We start from the raw sequence: 20,241 nt of genomic DNA, 5'->3' as shown, positions 1-20,241 counted from the left end.
TATCTGGAGAAGAATGATGCTTATGTGAGAATGCTGTTCTTGGACTACAGCATTCAACACAATTCCCTCCAGGCTCGACAGGCAGCTCAGAAACCTCTGCCTTGTGCATCTGGATCCTGGACTTCCTGTCAGATCGCCAGCAGTTCCCTCACCTCCACCCCTCCGACTCTCAACACACGAGCTCCTCAGAGCTGTGTCGACACCCACAGCTCCAATCTGCTGATTAAATTTGCTGACGACACGACATTGATTGGCCTTATCTCAAACAATAGCGAGGTGGCCTACAGGGTAGGAGTCATCTCTCTGACACAGTGGTGTCAAGAAAACAACCTCTCCCTCAATGTCACAAACACAAAGGAGCTGGTCGTGGATTACAGGAGGGATGGAGACGGGCTAACCCCTATTGAATCACTGGATCTGGGGTTGAGAGGGTAAACAGCTTCAAGTTCCTCAGCATCCACGTCACTGAGGAACTCACGTGGTCTGTACACAACAGCGCCTCTTTCACCTCAGACGGTTGAGGGAGTTCGGTAGGGGTCCGCAAATCCTAAGAACTTTCTGCAGGGGCACAATTGAGAGCATCCTGACTGGTATATGGGAACTGTACCTCTCTTAATCGCAGGATTCGGCAGAGAGTGGTGCCGACTGCCCAGCACATCCGTACTTGTGAACTTCCCATGATTCAGGACATTTACAAGGACAGGTGTGTAAAAAGGGCCCGTAGGATCACTGGGGACACAAGTCACCCTGACCACAATCTAATCCAGCTGCCACCATCCGGGAAGCGGTACCACAGCATAAACCCCAGGACCAACAGGCTCCAGTGCAGCTTCTCCCATCGGGCCATCAAACATCACACTGACTGTTCTGTTCATTATAAATTACTATGATTGCACATTGAGACGGAGATTTTTACTCCACATGTATGTGAAGGATGTAAGAAATAAAGTCATTTCAATTCAATCCGAGCAACACACACAAAATGCTGGAGAAACTCAGCAGGGCAGGCAGCATCTACGAAAAAAAGTACAGTCGACATTTCGGGCCGAGACTCTTCAGCAGGACTGGAGAAAAAAACATGAGGAATCAGTCAAAAGGTGGTGGGGGAGGGGAGGGTGAGAAACACGAGGTGATGGGTGAAACTATGTTCCCAATCTATGTCGGGTCTCACCGATGTACAGGCCACACCAGAGGCACCAAACACAGTGTATGACCCCACCTGACACACAGATGAAGTGTCGCCTCACCTGGAAGTGCCAGGAGGGAGTTCAGTGGGAAGGGACGAATGGATGTGAGTCGTGTAGGGAGTGATCCCTGCTGAAAGCAGAAAGTGGGGGAGAGGGAAAGATGTGCTTGGTGGTGGGATCCTGTTGGAGACGGTGGAAATTACAGAAATTATTAAGAGTGAGGACAAGTTCCGCTAGACGGAGGAGAGTGGTGGTGGAAGGGAACTGGTTGGGACGTGTGTCCAGAAAGAAAGAGAGAGCTCTGAGACCTTCCTGCTGGTGGATGAAGGTGTACAAGGACTGGACATCCACAGTGAAAATAAGATGCTCGGGGCCAGGGAACGTGAAATCATTGAAAGATCCAGAGTCTGCGAAGTCACTGAGGGTTCACTCCATCCTGTGACAGTGACCCCTGACCCTCAACTCCTCCGACAGGGGAAACATCCTCCCTGCATCCTGTCTGTTGAGCCCTGAACGATTTTGCGCTTCCCCGAGATCTCCTCTCATTCTTCTAAACAGGAGAATGTTATGTTCTCTGAGAACATACAACAGTACGGAACAGGCACAGAAACTGAAATTTCTGATGTGGACTGTGAAGTTTGTCTAAAGTTACAACAGGACCTCAAACAACTGGGAATATGGGCAAAGGAATGGCAGAAAGAATTCAAAATAGAAATGGGCAAAGTGACAACAGTACATTACAGCACAGGAACAGGCACAGAAACTGAAATTTTCGGAATATACACAGTGAATGTCAGGGCCCTGGGGAGTGTTGTAGAATAGAAACACCCAGGGGAACAAGTACATAGTTCCTGAGAGTAGGGACACAGGTAGACAGTGTAGTGAAGAAGGGGTCTGGTACGCTGGCCTTCATCGATCGGGGATTAAGTACATGAGATGGTTTGTCATCTTACAGCTGTACAAGACATTGGGGAGACCACACTCAGAGTACTGGGTACAGTTCTGGTCACCGAGCTGTAGAAAGGATGACATTCAGCTGGAATGTGTGCAGACAAGATTCACAGGAATGTTACCGGGGCTCAAGGGCTTCAGGAGAATCTGGATCGACCTGGACTGTTTTCCTGAAGCAAAGGAGACTGAGGGTTGACATTATTGTGATTGATGAAATCCTGCAGGGCAGTGATGAGGTCGATGGTCACAGTCTTTCGCCAGGGGAGGGGAGTCTAAAACTAGAGGATATAGAGTTAAGCTCAGAGGGTAAAGATTAGCAGGGGACCTGAGTGGCAAATTTTCCACACAGTCAGTGGTCGGTAAATGGGATGAGCTGCCGGAGGAAATGGTAGAGGCCGATAGAAATGAAACATTTTTAGGACATTTGGATTGAAAACGTTTAGAGGAATGCTGGCCAAATGCTGTCAAGTGGGACGTGCTGAGGAAGCCACCTTGGTTGTCAGGGACATGTTACGTCGAAGGGCCGGTGTGTGTGCTGTCACCTCCATTAGTCTCATTAGGAAGAGTGGAACCTCACATCAGAGCAGGGCTGTACAGGGGGGAAGTCAGGAAGTTTTCCTGCATTCGTGTTTGAGTAATCCCAGTGTATCCAACACCTCACAATCTTCTGCTGCATCAAGATCCCCCATTTCAGTGTCAAAGATATTTTCCTGACAATTTAAATAATCGATATTTAATCACCTTTCCACCCTCCTGCTTTACACCTCTATTTATTCCCCGGACCCTTCTATCCTCCCTCTGGTCAGTCTGTACACTGCTCTGAAGAACATCAGAAACAGAAGCAAGGAGGCCATTCAGCCCCTCACACCTGCTCTCCCATTAGACATGATCAATACCACTTCCCTGTGCTCATGCTGTTTCTACTGATTCACTTTGTATCCAAAACTCTATCCACGTCTCTCCTCAACATAGTTAATGTGTAAATGTGCAGAGCCCTGTTAGATTGTGAGCTGTGTAAATACATTTACTCACCTCTGAAAGGTCGTCCCCTCACTGTGTCTCCTCATCCTGACACTCCCGTTACCAGAAACATCATCCCTACATCTACCTGGGGAGCCTGGAGTAAATCTCAGTCTCTCTCTCTGTCTCCATCATACACAAATACACACAGGGGGCTTCACCATTTACATTTCTCCATTGCGTCAATGACCAACACAGTCTGCCCGAGGATTGTGCTGGGATCAGCCTGCATGTGTTGCCACACTTCCGGCTCCAAAATATCATGTCCACGTCTCTCTCCCCTTCACCGTACCTCTCTGGGTAGTTCCAACCTGAGCATCGATGTCTCTAATGGTCCACTCCCCTCTCCTATCACATTCCTCCTTCTTTATCCCCCTTCCAGATGAAATTACACTGCACTCCCATTTTTTCTTCAATCAGATGCTGGAAGAACTAAAACAAAACAGAAATTACTTGAAACCCACAACAGAGCAGGCAGTGTTTGAATCAATTCCGGGAGAGGTCACCGACGTGGAACGTGAAACCTGTTCCTCTCTCCACAGATCCTGACCAACCTGCTGTGTTTTTCCAGCATTTCCTGCATATAAACTGGGTCCAAAACTGAATATCTGATTCAAAGTAGAGATCCGGACTCTATTTGCCTCGTAAATTAGAGGAACAGCTCCCCATTTTCCGTCAGGGTGATTGGCAACCTGGCAGCATCAACATCGAACTTTCAAACTTCTGGAAGTCGTTCCCTGTCACTTTTCCTGTTTAATTGTCTCTCTCCTCCTGCTCCACCAGCCCCATCACCCTCTCTCTTTCCCCTCCTTCCCCACCCTCTCCATCTGTCCATCACCCACACTCCCCCCCCCACCCTCTCCATCTGCCCATCACCCACACACTCCTCCCCACCTCTCCATCTGTCCATCACCCACACACTCCTCCCCATCTGCCCATCCCCCACACACTCCTCCCCACACTCTCCATCTGCCCATCCCCCACACACTCCTCCCCACCCTCTCCATCTGCCAATCACCCACACCCTCCTCCCCACCCTCTCCATCTGCTCATCACCCTCACACTCCTCCCCACCTCTCCATCTACCCATCCCCCACACTCCTCCCCACCCTCTCCATCTGCCGATCACCCACTCTCCTCCTGACCCTCTCCATCTGCCCATCACCCTCACACTCATCCCCACCTCCCTCCCTTTACTCCGGGGTCACTTTCCCCTCCTGTCAGATTCCAAAATCTTCAGCCCTTTGTCACTGACACCTCTCACCTCCCAATTTCTGACACATTTCCACCCGTCCCTCATCTATCACCCCTCCCTCAGGTATTACCCCTCACCTGGATCCACCCCTCACCTGCCCATTTCCCTCCATAGATGTTGCCTGACACGGTGGGAGACCCAGGCGCTTTGTGTGTTACCACCACAACATGTCCCGTGTTACCAAGATTCACCCTGACCTCCCTCTCCCAGTCAGCACCACCACCACTTGCCCCAGTTACCCTGTCAGTCCTGGTGGACTTTAGCACCCGGGGGAGCCGGGGAGCTCAGGACACGCCGCCCGCGGCTGCTGCTGAATCCGCAGTGTTTCTGTTCCGTTGACGGATGCGGTGAACGAGTTAAAATTAATGGATCGATAATTCTCACATCGTGTTTATTTCACTCTCCGCACATTTATATTTACACTGACTGACTCCTGACGCCGGTCCCGGACCCGACCCGTTTACAGACCCGGAGCGGAACCGGAGCAGATTCTCAGCCACTCGTTTTTATAGATAGTCCAGAAGAAAGGATAAAGTTTCTCCGTGAATTTATTCCCGGTGAAGGTGTGGAGATGGGACTTGGTCTCCGCGTTGTAAAATGAAACTGTCCCGGACTCGTAACTGAGATAAACTCCCACCCTCCTGGGGATGGGATCGGCCGGGAGACGAGACAAAGGGGAGATGTAAACCCACATCACGTCATCAAGCCGCGAGATGGTCCAGAATCCGGTCTCCGGACTCTCTGTGACCCGTCCCTTCCTCTCCACAGACTCTGCGGCGACTCCCAGACCCCAGCCCCGATTCCCCGTCACCTCCACCTCCCAGTAATGTCTCCCCGATGTGAATCCCTCCGATCCCAGCACACAAGCCCGGTCTGTGAACCTCTTCCCGGTGTCAGGGAGATTCCTCCGGGTCCCAGTGTATCTCACACTCTTCCGATCCTCAGACACCTCGAGCCCCGGATGCGCCGTTTCCACATCCAGGGTGACAGAGACTGGGGGGAGAAGCAGAGAATTAGAGAGTGCCCGGGGATCGGGGGGAGACTCGGGCAGCGCGGCCCCGGGGATCGGGGGGAGACTCGGGCAGCGCGGCCCCGGGATCGGGGGAGACTCGGGCAGCGCGGCCCCGGGATCGGGGGGGGAGACTCGGGCAGCGCGGCTCCGGGACCGGGGGAGACTCGGGCAGCGCGGCCCCGGGGATCGGGGGGGAGACTCGGGCAGCGCGGCTCCGGGATCGGGGGGAGACTCGGGCAGCGCGGCCCCGGGGATCGGGGGGAGACTCGGGCAGCGCGGCCCCGGGGATCGGGGGGAGACTCGGGCAGCGCGGCCCCGGGATCGGGGGAGACTCGGGCAGCGCGGCCCCGGGATCGGGGGGGAGACTCGGGCAGCGCGGCTCCGGGACCGGGGGAGACTCGGGCAGCGCGGCCCCGGGGATCGGGGGGGGAGACTCGGGCAGCGCGGCTCCGGGATCGGGGGGAGACTCGGGCAGCGCGGCCCCGGGGATCGGGGGGAGTCTTGGGCAGCGCGGCCCCGGGACCAGGGGAGACTCGGGCAGCGCGGCCCCGGGACCGTGGGGAGACTCGGGCAGCGCGGCCCCGGGGATCGGGGGGAGACTCGGGCAGCGCGGCCCCGGGGATCGGGGGGAGACTCGGGCAGCGCGGCCCCGGGATCGGGGGAGACTCGGGCAGCGCGGCCCCGGGATCGGGGGGGAGACTCGGGCAGCGCGGCTCCGGGACCGGGGGAGACTCGGGCAGCGCGGCCCCGGGGATCGGGGGGGAGACTCGGGCAGCGCGGCTCCGGGATCGGGGGGAGACTCGGGCAGCGCGGCCCCGGGGATCGGGGGGAGTCTTGGGCAGCGCGGCCCCGGGACCAGGGGAGACTCGGGCAGCGCGGCCCCGGGACCGTGGGGAGACTCGGGCAGCGCGGCCCCGGGGATCGGGGGGAGTCTTGGGCAGCGCGGCCCCGGGACCAGGGGAGACTCGGGCAGCGCGGCCCCGGGACCGTGGGGAGACTCGGGCAGCGCGGCCCCGGGGATCGGGGGGAGACTCGGGCAGCGCGGCCCCGGGGATCGGGGGGAGACTCGGGCAGCGCGGCCCCGGGATCGGGGGAGACTCGGGCAGCGCGGCCCCGGGATCGGGGGGGAGACTCGGGCAGCGCGGCTCCGGGATCGGGGGGAGACTCGGGCAGCGCGGCCCCGGGGATCGGGGGGAGTCTTGGGCAGCGCGGCCCCGGGACCAGGGGAGACTCGGGCAGCGCGGCCCCGGGACCGTGGGGAGACTCGGGCAGCGCGGCCCCGGGGATCGGGGGGGAGACTCGGGCAGCGCGGCCCCGGGATCGGGGGGAGACTCGGGCAGCGCGGCCCCGGGGACCGGGGGAGACTCGGGCAGCGCGGCCCCGGGACCGTGGGGAGACTCGGGCAGCGCGGCCCCGGGGATCGGGGGGATACTCGGGCAGCGCGGCCCCGGGGATCGGGGGGAGACTCGGGCAGCGCGGCCCCGGGGATCGGGGGGAGACTCGGGCAGCGCGGCCCCGGGGATCGGGGGGAGACTCGGGCAGCGCGGCCCCGGGACCGTGGGGAGACTCGGGCAGCGCGGCCCCGGGGATCGGGGGGAGACTCGGGCAGCGCGGCCCCGGGGATCGGGGGGAGACTCGGGCAGCGCGGCCCCGGGGATCGGGGGGAGACTCGGGCAGCGCGGCCCCGGGACCGTGGGGAGACTCGGGCAGCGCGGCCCCGGGGATCGGGGGGAGACTCGGGCAGCGCGGCCCCGGGACCGTGGGGAGACTCGGGCAGCGCGGCCCCGGGGATCGGGGGGAGACTCGGGCAGCGCGGCCCCGGGGATCGGGGGGAGACTCGGGCAGCGCGGCTCCGGGACCGGGGGAGACTCGGGCAGCGCGGCCCCGGGGTTCGGGGGGAGACTCGGGCAGCGCGGCTCCGGGACCGGGGGGAGACTCGGGCAGCGCGGCCCCGGGATCGGGGGGGAGACTCGGGCAGCGCGGCTCCGGGACCGGGGGAGACTCGGGCAGCGCGGCCCCGGGGATCGGGGGGGAGACTCGGGCAGCGCGGCTCCGGGATCGGGGGGAGACTCGGGCAGCGCGGCCCCGGGGATCGGGGGGAGTCTTGGGCAGCGCGGCCCCGGGGATCGGGGGGAGACTCGGGCAGCGCGGCCCCGGGACCGGGGGGAGACTCGGGCAGCGCGGCTCCGGGACCGGGGGGAGACTCGGGCAGCGCGGCCCCGGGATCGGGGGGGAGACTCGGGCAGCGCGGCTCCGGGACCGGGGGAGACTCGGGCAGCGCGGCCCCGGGGATCGGGGGGGAGACTCGGGCAGCGCGGCTCCGGGATCGGGGGGAGACTCGGGCAGCGCGGCCCCGGGGATCGGGGGGAGTCTTGGGCAGCGCGGCCCCGGGGATCGGGGGGAGACTCGGGCAGCGCGGCCCCGGGACCGTGGGGAGAGGCCGCAGGGCCTCAGGCGCAGTTGGATGGGCGACAGGACCCTTTCCCGGGGTTTTACCCAAATACAGCGGATGGACAACCGGCATCGTCCCGAGGTTTTTCCTCGACATGGAGAGCGGATTTTCCTCGATCAACAACACAAAATTCTGGAGAATCTCAGCGGGTCAAGCAGCGTGTGATAAGGGAGATGTACAGTCGCTGTTTCAAGCCGAGACCTTTCCTCGATTGGAAAGAAAGACGGGAGATAGCAGTGGAAACGGGTGTGAGAGAGACCCAGAATATTCAGCCTCTCCTTATAACCCAAACTCTCCAGTCCCAGTAACATCCTTGTAAATCTGTTTTATACCCTCTCAGTTTAATGACATCCTTCCTGTAGAAAGATAACCAGAACTGTACAGGGTGATCAAAATCATAAAGACAAGAAAGTCTGTAGATGCTGGAAATCCAAAGCAACACACACAAAACCTTGGCCCAAATCATCAACTGTTTATTCATATCCATAGATGCTGCCTGACCTGCTGAGTTCCTCCAGCAGTTTGTATGTTACTCTGCTCCAAATGTGGCCTTCCCAATGTCTTGTACACTCATAACGTGACGTCCCAGTTCCTGTACTCAGTATTCTGTCTGATGAAGGCAATCACCTCCTGGTCTCTCTGTTCCACAACACTCTCCAGGGCCCCCGATTGATGTGTAAATCCTGTCCTGGTTTACCTTCCAAAATGCAACACCCTCATCTCTCTGAATTAAAATCAAATTCCATCCAATGGCCCAGAGACCCAATTAATCAAGATCTCGTTGTAATCTTGGATAAACCATGAGCAAGAGGGTTATGTAGTGGATAACACAATACTGTTGCACCTTGGGGCATTCCAGAGTTCAGAGTTCAATTCCAACACCATCTGTAAGGAGTTTGTACTTTCTCCCCGGGACCTCGTGCATTTCCTCTGGGTGCTCCGGATTCATCCCTCAGATTGGGGAGGAGTGGACAGCGAGGAAGACCATCATTGCTTGCAGTGGGATCTGGAGCAGCTGGGAAAATGGGCTGAAAAGTGTCAGCTGGAATTTAATGCAGACAAGTGTGAGCTGTTGCTCTTCGGTAGGACCCCAGTGTCGGTCTTTCACAGTGAATGGTCGGGCACTGAGGACTCTGTTCTACAGCAGATCTGGGAACACAGGTCCAGAATACATTGAAAGTGATGTTACAGGTAGATGGATGTTACGTTGAAGTTGTCTGAGACCTGGGGCCGCCTAATTTGGGATATTGTGTACAGTTTTGGTTACCTACCTACAGGAAGGATGTAAATAAGTTTGCAAGAGTACAGAGAAAATTTCCAGGGATGTAGCTGGGACTGGAGGACCTGAGTCATGAGGAAAGATTGAATAGTTTAGGACTTTATTCCTGTAACATAGAAGACTGAGGGGAGATTTGATAGAGGTATACAAAATAATGAGGGGGTATAGATAGGGTAAATGCAAGCAGGCTTTTTCCACAGAGGGTGTGTGGGATTACAACCAGAGGTCATGGGTTAAAGGTGAAAGATGAAAAGTTTAAGGGGAAGATGAGGGGAAACTGCTTCATTCAGAGGGTTGTGAGAGTGTGGAACGAGCTGCCAGCCCAAGTGGTGCAAGCAAGCTCGATTTAAACATTTAAGTGAAGTTTGGACGGTACATGGATGGTCGGAGTTGGAGGACCATGGTCCCAGTGCAGGTCGATGGGAGCAGGTAGTTTAAATGCTTCAGTATAGACCAGATGGGCTGAAGGGCCTGTGTTGTTGTTAATGGTCATTGTACATTGCCCCGTGATTAGGCTGGTTTTAAATAGTTGGGGTGCTGGGTGGAGCGGGTCGTTGGTCTGGGACGGCCTGTTTCACACTGTCTCTAAATAAATAAATAACCTCTTCACTGTCCATGAAACCACCAAATTTAGAGTCCTTCACAAACCTACTAAACACTTCACCTACATTCTCTCCAAATCATTCATATGAATGATGAAAAACAGTGGACCCAGCACCGATCCCTGCAGAACAACCACTGGTCACAGGACTCCACCCAGACAACTCTGTATCCTATTCCAGATCGTACCGTATCCCATGTGATCTAACTCTCTGCTACCTTGTCCAATCCCTCGCTAAACTCCATGGAGACGATGTCTACTGCACTTTCATCAGCTGTAATTTATTTATTGAGATACAGCACGGAATAGGCCCTTCCGACCCTTTGACCCCCCACCACCCAGCAACCCAATTTAATCCGAGCCTGACCATGGAACAAGTTACAATGACATCCATCACCACCCAACAATCCCTGATTTAATCCGAGCCTGACCATGGGACAAGTTACAATGACCCCCACCACCCAGCAACCCCTGATTTAATCCGAGCCTGACCATGGGACAAGTTACAATGACCCCCACCACCCAGCAACCCCTGATTTAATCCGAGCCTGACCATGGGACAAGTTACAATGACCCCCACCACCCAGCAACCCCTGATTTAATCCCAGCCTGACCATGGGACAAGTTACAATGACCAATTAACCTGCCAACCAGTACAGGTTTGGACTGTGCAACTAGAGCACCTGGAAGAAACCCACGTGGTCATGGGAGAACGTACAAACTCCTGACAGGCAGTAACGGGACATGAACCCGGGTCGCTGACAACATAAGGACGTACCTGAATGAGAGAGAGGCTGAGATTCTGTCAGAGTCTGCTAAGTTAGCAGACGAGTATGCTTTAACCCACAAGGTAAAGTTTTTCCCGAGCAAGAGCTACCAAAGGAGTAGCAGGGATAACAAAGATAACCCACCGGCTAAACCAGAGAGTAAACCGGGGACTAGTGATAAAAGTCAGGAGGAAGGGAAGCAGTCAAAAGAAAAATTTCCCAGTTTCAAGTGTTACTTTTGTGGGAAGCCTGGTCATGCGGCATCCAATTGTTTTGCTATGAAAAGGGAAAACAGGACAGAGAGAGAGAGAACCCCAAATGCCTGCGTTCAGACGGTTAAAACACCACTGAAGAAGGAGGGGTCTGACCGAGTTCAAGAGGGATTTGAGAGATTTATTTCAAATGGGTTTGTGTCTGTGAAGGAGGGATCAACTCCGGTTCCAGTGAGAATCTGGAGCGATACTGGAGCTTTTCAGTCACTGATATGAAAGAGTGTTTTGGAGTTCGGTGCTGAGATGGAGATTTGAGAGTCGGGGGCGTTGAGAGTAAGTGTTCAGCACGGACTAGAAGGGCCGAGAAGGCCTGTTTCCGTGCTGTAATTGTTATATGGTGATATGGTGGTGAATATTATCAAAGGTATTGGAAAGGGGACTGAGACCGTGACTTTGCATAAGATAATTCTGAAATGCGACTTGGTATCTGGACCAGTCACAATAGGGGTGCGATCTGAACTACCGATAGACAATGTTGATCTCTTACTCGGAAATGACCTTGCAGGTGGGCATGTTTACCCAGAAAGTGGTGAAATGCCATCGGTCATTGTAAAGCGTTAGGCTGCAGTCGGTCAACGATCGGAACAATTTTAAAGGATAAAGTGAGAAAGGCTCTGCCCCGATGAAAGCTACAATGATTACTAAGCAACGCAGTGGTTTAATTATTGGGTTTTGGGTTTTTGATCCTCCACATCAAACCGGCACGGTGAAGAGCACACTTGGGAGTGGTCTGTCACTGTATCGAACCCGGCGCTGAAACATTGGTTCTTAAGTGTTTTATATGCTGTTGTGACGGAAAATAACTGGTTCTTTGAGTCTCAACAGTAGAGGCCTGGACACACACAGTTTTAATACTAAGGAATTTATTTACAAGGGCAAGTCGGGTCAACACAAGCAACTACAATACACAGGAAGCGGTGTGGGGACAGGGTACGGTTACACAAACAAAGAACAAGGGAAAGGCACTACAACAGCTATCCCCCTTGACCTTGGATAGTTGTGGCTCCCTTATCAGGACAAACGATAGACCTTACCAAGCATAAATCAATGCACTTACCTCCAATGTGGTTGCCTGTAAGAGAGGGCGAGCTAAGGGCAAGTCTCACCTTTTAAAGCATGGGGCTGGGCGAGATAATCCAATTAAGGTGACCAATAATTTAGGTGTGCATTGATTAGTTGGGAGGGACCAATGTCTAACCATGTCAGCAACTTCCCTATAATACCACGGGCTCTTAACTTGGGAAGCAGCCTCATGTGTGGCACCTTATCAAAGGCCTTCTGAATCTCCAAATATACAACATCCACTACATCCCCTTTATCTATCCTACTTGTAATCTGCTCAAAGAATTCCAACAGGTTTGTCAGGCAGGATTTTCCCTGAAGGAAACCATGCTGATTTTATACCATCTTGTCCTGTATCACGACGTCCTGTGTCACCATGTGCTCCATCACCTCATCCTTAACAACTGACTCAAACTTCTTCTCAACCACTGAGGTCAGGCTAACTGGTCTATAATTTCCTTTCTGCTGCCTTCCTCCTTTCTTAAAGAATTTTCCACTCCTCTGACACCATGCCAGACTCCAATCATTTTTGAAAGGTCATTTCTAATGCCACCATAATATTTAATGCTACATCTTTCAGAACCCTAGGGTGCAGTTCCTGTGGTCCAGGTGACTTATGTACCTTTAGGTCTTTCAGCTTTTTGAGCACCTTCTCTCTTGTAATAGTAACTGCACCCACTTCTCTTCCTTCACACACTACATCAGGCATACTGTTAGTGTCTTCCACAGTGAAGACTGATGCAAAATAGTCATTTAGTTCATCCGCCATCTCCTTGTCCCCTGTTATTAATTTTCCTGCCTCATTTTCTGGCGGTCTTATATCCACTCTCATTTCTCTTTTATTTTTAACATACGTGAAAAAACTTTTACCATCCACTTTGATATTATTTGCTAGCTTGCTTTCACATTTCATCTTTTCCTTTCCAATGATTGTTTTAGTTGCTCTGTTTAGGTTTTTAAAAACTTCCCAATCCACTATCATCCCACAAATTTTTGCTTTGTTGTATGTCCTTTCTTTTGCTTTTACAATAGTTTTGACATCCCTTGTCAGTCATGGTTGTACTATTTTACAATTTGTGTAGTTCTTCGTTTTTGGAAGAAATGAAAACATACTCACATCCTGCAGCTTCCTCATTTCCCCAGAAACACACACCATTGCTGCTCTGCTGACATCCCTGCCAGCAGCTCTTTCCAATCTACTTTGGCCAACTCCTCTCTCATACCACTGTAATTTCCCTTACTCCACTGAAATACTGCTACATCAGCCTTTACTTTAGTGGTCACCAACCTTTTTAAGCCCAAGATACCCTACCTCGGCCACAGTCAAAGAAGACATCGACCCCCAGATTGATTAGTTACACACATGCACACTGGGGCAGGAAAGACCGGAAGTAAAACCCCGCAACCCGGAAGTAGAAATAATGTATAAACTCCAGGGGTGCACACCCTTTTTTGCACCGCGGACCGGTTTAATATTGACAATATTCTTGCCGACCGGCCGCCGGCGGGGGTGGGGGGGGGGGGGATTAAACACGACCAGAATACAGCGATACTCGAAGCAGGTTCCTTATGTCCAGTCTATTGCACAATTTAGTTTTTGCGGCTCTCGGCACTTAGCTTTTGTCCCACTTGCTCACGTTTTCTCCGCTCAAAAAACTCAGCGGGTTTGTCTTTAAGTGCGGGGTGCTTGGAATCAAGGTACCGAAGCAGTTTTGAGGATTTCACTGCCTCATTAGACAGCCTCCAGGCCCAAACTGCAGCCTCCGCCCGCCCGCCCTCCGCCAGACACCCTGGCCAAATGTGGCTGGTCGTGGGTGGGGTGAGAGGTCAAGGTCAGGGCCGGAGGTCCCCGTGCCGGTTCCAGTCCGAAGAAAGCGACAGAGCGGGGAGAGTGACAGGGTGCCCACCCACCTTGTAGGATCTATCGGCCGACAAAAGTTTGTATCAACAGATCGCAGCGCGGTAGCTGCTCTGCTACTTACGGAACCCTGAGCCCGAATTAGATCGTCTGTGAATATTTTAGCACCGGGTTCCCCACGAACATTCGGTGTGGTGAACAGGTTTAGAGGCGGCGCCCACCTCTCCGCGCTCCAGGCCAGTACCAACGGCACTTCTCGCCGGCTGCGTGAGGCGAACCAGTGATTCCTGGCGCGACGGTATCACTGCGTTTAGACGACTGATGACCTCGCGTGGGTTCAAGTTCAACAGTGGGCAAGACAGGGAGTGAGGAAAGGTGCAGCTGACTCATATCGTTTCCTCACGGCCCGGTGGTTGGGGACCTCTGAATTACACTGTGTAAACACAAAGTACACTGCAGATGCTGTGGTCACATCAACACGTACAAACAAGCTGGATGAACTCAGCAGTCAGCAGGTTGACTGTTCATTTCAACGGACTCTGCCCGACCTGCTGAGTCCATCCAGTGTGTTTGTACGTGTTGAATTACACTGTGTAATGCGGGGGAGCTACACACACGCACACTGGGCAGAATGAACGGAACAAAACCCCGCAACCCGGAATCAATCTTTCAACAGTATTTGTGTATTTATTTTTGAATTTTTTTTGGGATCTACTGGGAAAGTCTCAAAGATCAACCAGTCGATTGTGATCGACGGGTTGGCGACTGCTACTTTACTTTCTCTCTATCAAATTTCAAGTTAAACTCAATCATACTGTGATCACTGGTTCCTCAGGGTTTTTTACCTTCAGCTCCCTAATCGCCTGTGGTTCATTACGTAACAGCCAATCCAGTATAGCTGATCCCCTAGTAGGCTCAATGACAAACTGCTTTAAATGCCATCTCTTAGGGATTCAACAGACTCACTCTTGAGATCCATTATCAACCTGATTTTCCCAATCAACCTGCATGTTAAAATCTCCCATGACTACCAGAACATTGCCCTTTTGACACAGCTTTTCTATTTCCTGTTGTAATCTGTGGTCCACTGCCCAGCTCTGTTGGAGGCCTGTGTATAACTGCCATCAAGGTCTTTTTAACCTTGCCGTTTCTGAACTCAACCCACAAGTATTCAACATCTTCCGATCCTATGTCACATCCTTCTACTGATTTGATGCCATTATCTACCAGTAGAGCCACACCACCCCCTCTGCCTATCTTCCTATCACTCCGATATAATGTGTAACCCTGGACATTCAGCTCCCAACTACAACCATCCTTCAGCCACAATTCAGTGACGGCCACAACATCATACCTGGCAATCGGTAATCGTGCAACAAGATCATCCACTTTATTTCTTATACTACGTGCATTTAGATACAACAGCTTGAGTACCGTATTTGCTGTCCTTTCTGATTCTGCATCCCTAAAGTTTTGATACTCAGCCTGTTGGCTGCAACTGAGTTCCATCACCTGCCTGCCCTTCCTGACAGTCTGACTGCAGGCTATCATTACCATTTTTACCATCCGTCCTATCCTGAGTCCCTTCACTCCAGTTCCCACCCTCCTACAAAATTAGTTTAAACCCTCCCCAATAGCTCTAACAAACCTGCCCGCAAGAATATTGGTCCCCCTTGGGTTCAGGTGCAACCCATCACTTCTGATCAGGTCATACCTCCCCCAGGGGGATCCCAATGATCCAAGAACCTGAAGCCTGCCCCCCCTGCACCAGCTTCTCAGCCACACATTTACCTGCCAGATCATCGTGTTTCTACCCTCACTGGCACGTGGCACAGGTAGCAATCCAGAAATTAGTACCCAGGAGGTCCTAATCTCCGGATTAGAGAGAGGCGAGAGTGGATATCGGACTGCTGGAAAACAATGCTGGACAGGTAGTAATGGGGGACAATGAAAGGGTGGATGAACTGAAGACGTATTTTGCATCAGTCTTCACTGTGGAAGGCACTAGCAGTATGGTGGAAGTTCCAAGTGTCAGGCGATGTGCCGGGCGTGAAGTTAGCATTACTAGAGAACAGGTTCTTGGGAAACGGAAAGATCTTTAGGTAGCTGTCACCTGGACTAGACAGTGTACATGCCAGAGTTCAGAAAGAGGTGGCTGAAGAGATCATGGAGGCATTTGTAACGATCCTTCAAAAATCACTAGATTCTTCAATGGTTCTGGAAGACTGGAAATTTGAAAATGTCACTCCACTGTTCAAGAAGAGAGAGGGAATAAAGGAAACTCTAGGCCAGTTAGTCTGACCTCAGTGGCTGGGAAGATGGTGAAGTTGATTATTAAGGAGGAGTTGTCAGGGAACTTGGAGGCACATGATAAAATAGGCCATGGTTTCCTCAAGGGAAAATCTTGCCTGACAAATCAGTTGGAATTCTTTGAAGAAATAACAAGCCAGATAAACAAAGGAGAACCAGTTGATGTTGTGTACTTGGAATTTCAGAAGGTCATTGACAAGCCATATTTGGCATCTAATTATGACTTAGTAGTGTCTCATAAACAAGCACAAATGAATCTTATGTCTTACCGTGTTTAATGCCGCCAATCACTTCTTCCGATGCTATGTCGAGCAAATAGGGGTGATCGAATTTTTCAACCAATAGGGCACCATCTGTCACTGACAATGTGTGGGTATCATCACTAATCCTGTAAATATTATACAGATGGTTATAAACTGACCATCAGTAATATTTGAACTATTTTACAAATCCATACAGAGTTTCAGTGAAGACCATGTCCTACCTCCTCTTCCGACGAGCTTCCTCCTGAAATAAATAAAACACAGATCTCAATTGACTGAGACTGACCATCGGCATCCAAACAGCAGGAATCTTAGACAGGTTATTAAAAACTGCTGAAAATTCCCACTGAACTCATTCCCACTGAAACGAACTGAGAAAGAGGGACATTGAACCATGGGAGAAAGTACAAGGAATATTTATGAGAATTATACGATAACAGAGAGAAGGAACTTACAGGAGAGACTGGACAGGTTTTAAGATTCTGAATGTATTTGATCGAAAATATTTCTGCTTGTGTGGAGACAATAAGTCAAAGATAAAACATCAGTTGGTTGTTAATAAATCCCACAAGAAATGTAGTGAAGAGAATGTGGAACTCACTGCTACAGGAGTGGCTGAAGTGGAACAGCAGAGATTGAATGTAATGGGGAAGCTGGATAAACACATGAGGGACCATGGAGTTGGGGACACTGTTACTGGGTGTGGTGAGTAGGTGGGAGGAGGCTTGTGCACCAGGGAAACTGATAGGAGAGAATGGACTGAAAGTCCTGTCTCTGATGAAAATGGGATATAATCTGATGAAAAATATTTCTGAAAAACAAAAGACAGTGCAAAATTCTCCAAAACAATGAACCTGATACAAACCAGATATAGATGGTAAATCCGATGTGTAGGTCACATTCTGGAATTCAACCTCAGTTCCCACTGATCAACAGAGAGACCCTCACACCCACTGCACCAGACACACTCACAGTCTGTGACTTCAGTGGGATGTTACTCTGAGTCTCAGGGGATATTATACGTGGGAATCACAGAAGTGATCACTGGCTCAGTGCTACGATCAGAGTAAACATTCCAGAGAAGGATGCAGACTGTCCAGCGATGTACAGATGTTGTGAGAGGCCGGTTTGGAGACAACAACCCTGAACAGTCAAAACATCCGTCTGGTTTCAATCAGTTTACAACTCCAGTATCTGTAAATCCCACACTGAGTTAAAATACATCATTTTGTGCCTATGTACTTTTACAGGACCAAACTGAAATCTCTCACCATGAGGAATATGATATTGTCTTGTTGATCCATCTGTTCCTGTAACTTTGATATTTCCTTGTAGATGGCATTTAAATTCGCTTGAATCTCCTGAAGATTTTTCTCCATTTGATTTAGAATCCTCTCCTCTTCTTCCCTGAGATCTCGGAGTGCACGCTGCTCTTTCTCGGTGATAATCCGGCGCAGTTCATCAAACTGGGATGTGATGTGGGACTGAATGCTTTGTGACTGTTCCTGTTGAATGAAAGGAGAGGCTGGTTTATTATTTGGCCCTGATGTATTTCCTTATGATATGGAAGGGTCTGTCCAGCCCATTATCATCCAAGAGGACCACAACCTTGCGGTTGGGTTTGGAGGCTTGTGTGCCTCAATGACCCAAAGAACTCTGTTGGCTGGAATGTGGGCTTTATGCTTTGACCCTTGGTAGGGTCACCCATGCCAACAGGTCAAAGGGTAGAGGCCAGAGTAAGAGTGGTCCACTGGTCCTCCAGGTTCATGGGTTCAGCTCAGGGCTAACAATACTGACTGGTGAAACAAAACTGTTACGGAAACAATGAAGAGTCTTTCTACATCTGAGTGCCATGTTATTCCCGAGTCTCCACTCAGGACCTGCATGACTGACAGTAGTGAAAACCGAGAAGTAGCTACTGACATGTTGAATGAAGACATGAACACTGCCGGAGATGGAGGACCTTCCCCAAACTCCAGTGGCATAACAGGCAGCAAGTGAGTGGTTCCCAGATATTCGATCACATTTCCCTCAAACCCAGTCTTCCTCACTGACCCATTAACTCCCACCTGATTCACATACAATACCCCTTCACAGGGTTAATTACAGTTGCCAATTTACTGTTCAATCCTGAACAGTCAAAACATCCGTCTGGTTTACATCAGTTTACAACTACAGTGTCTGTAAATACCACATTGAGTTGATTGTCGGCTAAAAGAAGGTACTGGTTACAGAGAGAACGTGCAAACTCCACGCAGACAGCACCAGAGGTTAGGATCGAACCCAGGGCACTGGAGCTGCGATACTCTGCTATTCTGCATTAAAGGGAACAAAACTACACAACAAGATTGTAAATTCTGCTCAGGAAGCCTCACCCGAAATCCAGAAATCTTCTCTTTCTGTTGCTGCTCCATTTCCTGAAAGTCTGATTTCCTTTTTGTGAGAGAGTCCAAGGAAGATTTAACCCGATCCTGGGAATTAAAGAGTTAATGGATTAGACAAAACAAAAAGACAACATAAACAGACGATCGAAAGCGGGTTAGTTTTACCTGGTAAATTTTAACGGCTTCTTTAACCGGCATGAAGTTGTGAGACTTGTGTTCCCGCGCAGTCGCACAGATCAGGCAGATCAGTTTCCTGTCCGTCTCACAAAACAGCTTCAGTTCTTCCTCATGTTCCTCGCAGTGAAGTTTACTTTCCTTCCCTTTCGGATTCAGGTTTAGTTTCCGAGCTTTCTCAGACAGATTTGCTAAAACCCGATTGCCCTTGAGGGTGCGGTCTGCAAACTCCTCTCTGCATTCCGGGCAGGGGTTTCTCTTCTCCCTTTCCCAACACCGTGTGATACAGGAGCGGCAGAAGTAGTGACCACACTCCAGTGACACCGGATCGGTGAAGAAATCCAGGCAGATGGGACAAATTACCTCCTCGATTAAACTCTCGACCTGTCCTTTCGAAGCCATGTTAACTCCCGGTACTTCCTGGTTCAGAATCCTTTCACTTTCGAGAGCTGCTGAACCCGGCAGTACCGGGAATGTCCACTAGGCGCGCTGCAGTCTCGGGAATGAACAACGTTGCTCCAAGTGTTCTCTGGGCAGGAATCGCGGCAATTTCCACGTCAGGGTGGGATGAGAAACACATTAAAGAGGTCTGAATATAAATAAATAAGAGTCTCTAAAAAGCCTTTATTGTACCCGGTTCTACCACCTTCACTTTGCATTCAATGCACCCACCACTCTTTGAAAAATTTACCTCTGACCTCCCCTTGTACCTCCTTCCAAGCACCTTAAAACTATGCCCCCTCATGTTAGCCATTTCAGCCCTGGGAAAAAGCCTCTGGCCATCCACACAATCAATGCCTCACATCATCTTATACATCTCTATCACGTCTCCTCTCATCCTCCGTCACTTCAATGCCAGTTTACTCAACTTGTCTCATAAGGTACGCCCTCCAATCCAGGCAACATCTTTGTAAATCTCCTCTGCACTCTCTCTATAGTATCCACAATCTTCCTGTAGTGAGGTGACCAGAACTGAACACAGTACTCCAAGTGGGGTCTGACCAAGGTCTTATATACCTGTAACATTACCCCACGGCTCTTGAACTCAATCCCACAGTTGATGAAGGCCAACACAACATACGCCTTCTTAACCATACTGTCAACCTGCGCAGCAGATATGAGTGTCCCCTGGACAAGGTCTCGCTGATCCTCCACACTGCCAATATTCTTACTATTCATATTACATTATGTCTTCAAATTTGACCTACCAAAATGAACCACCTTACACTTACCTCAGTTGAAGTCCATCTGCTACTCCTCAGCCCAGTTTTGCATCCTATCGATGTCTGCTGTAACCTCTGACAGCCCTTCAGACTATCCCCAACACCCCAACCTTTGTGTCCTCAGCAAATTTACCAACTCATCCTTCTGCTTCCTCATCCAGGTCAATAATT

At 51.5% G+C, this 20,241-nt stretch overlaps 1 protein-coding gene across 1 annotated transcript; it reads right to left on the bottom strand.

Moving 5' to 3' along the window:
• Positions 1 to 4,790: 4,790 nt before the first annotated feature.
• LOC140720220 (nuclear factor 7, brain-like) lies at positions 4,791 to 19,334 on the bottom strand. Its single transcript, XM_073035107.1, has 6 exons — positions 18,839 to 19,334; positions 18,665 to 18,760; positions 17,561 to 17,794; positions 16,511 to 16,533; positions 16,296 to 16,414; positions 4,791 to 5,406 (listed from the first exon to the last, which is right to left on the bottom strand). Exons 1-6 carry the CDS (start codon positions 19,247 to 19,249, stop codon positions 4,874 to 4,876), a joined length of 1,416 nt encoding a protein of 471 aa, XP_072891208.1. The 5' UTR covers positions 19,250 to 19,334; the 3' UTR covers positions 4,791 to 4,873.
• Between the last annotated feature and the right edge of the window lie 907 nt (positions 19,335 to 20,241).

This window comes from Hemitrygon akajei, chromosome 2 (assembly GCF_048418815.1).
Source record: "Hemitrygon akajei chromosome 2, sHemAka1.3, whole genome shotgun sequence".
NCBI classification, from domain to species: Eukaryota; Metazoa; Chordata; class Chondrichthyes; order Myliobatiformes; family Dasyatidae; genus Hemitrygon; species Hemitrygon akajei.
Note: the sequence above shows the minus strand (reverse complement) of the source record. Positions and strands in the feature narration are given on the sequence as shown.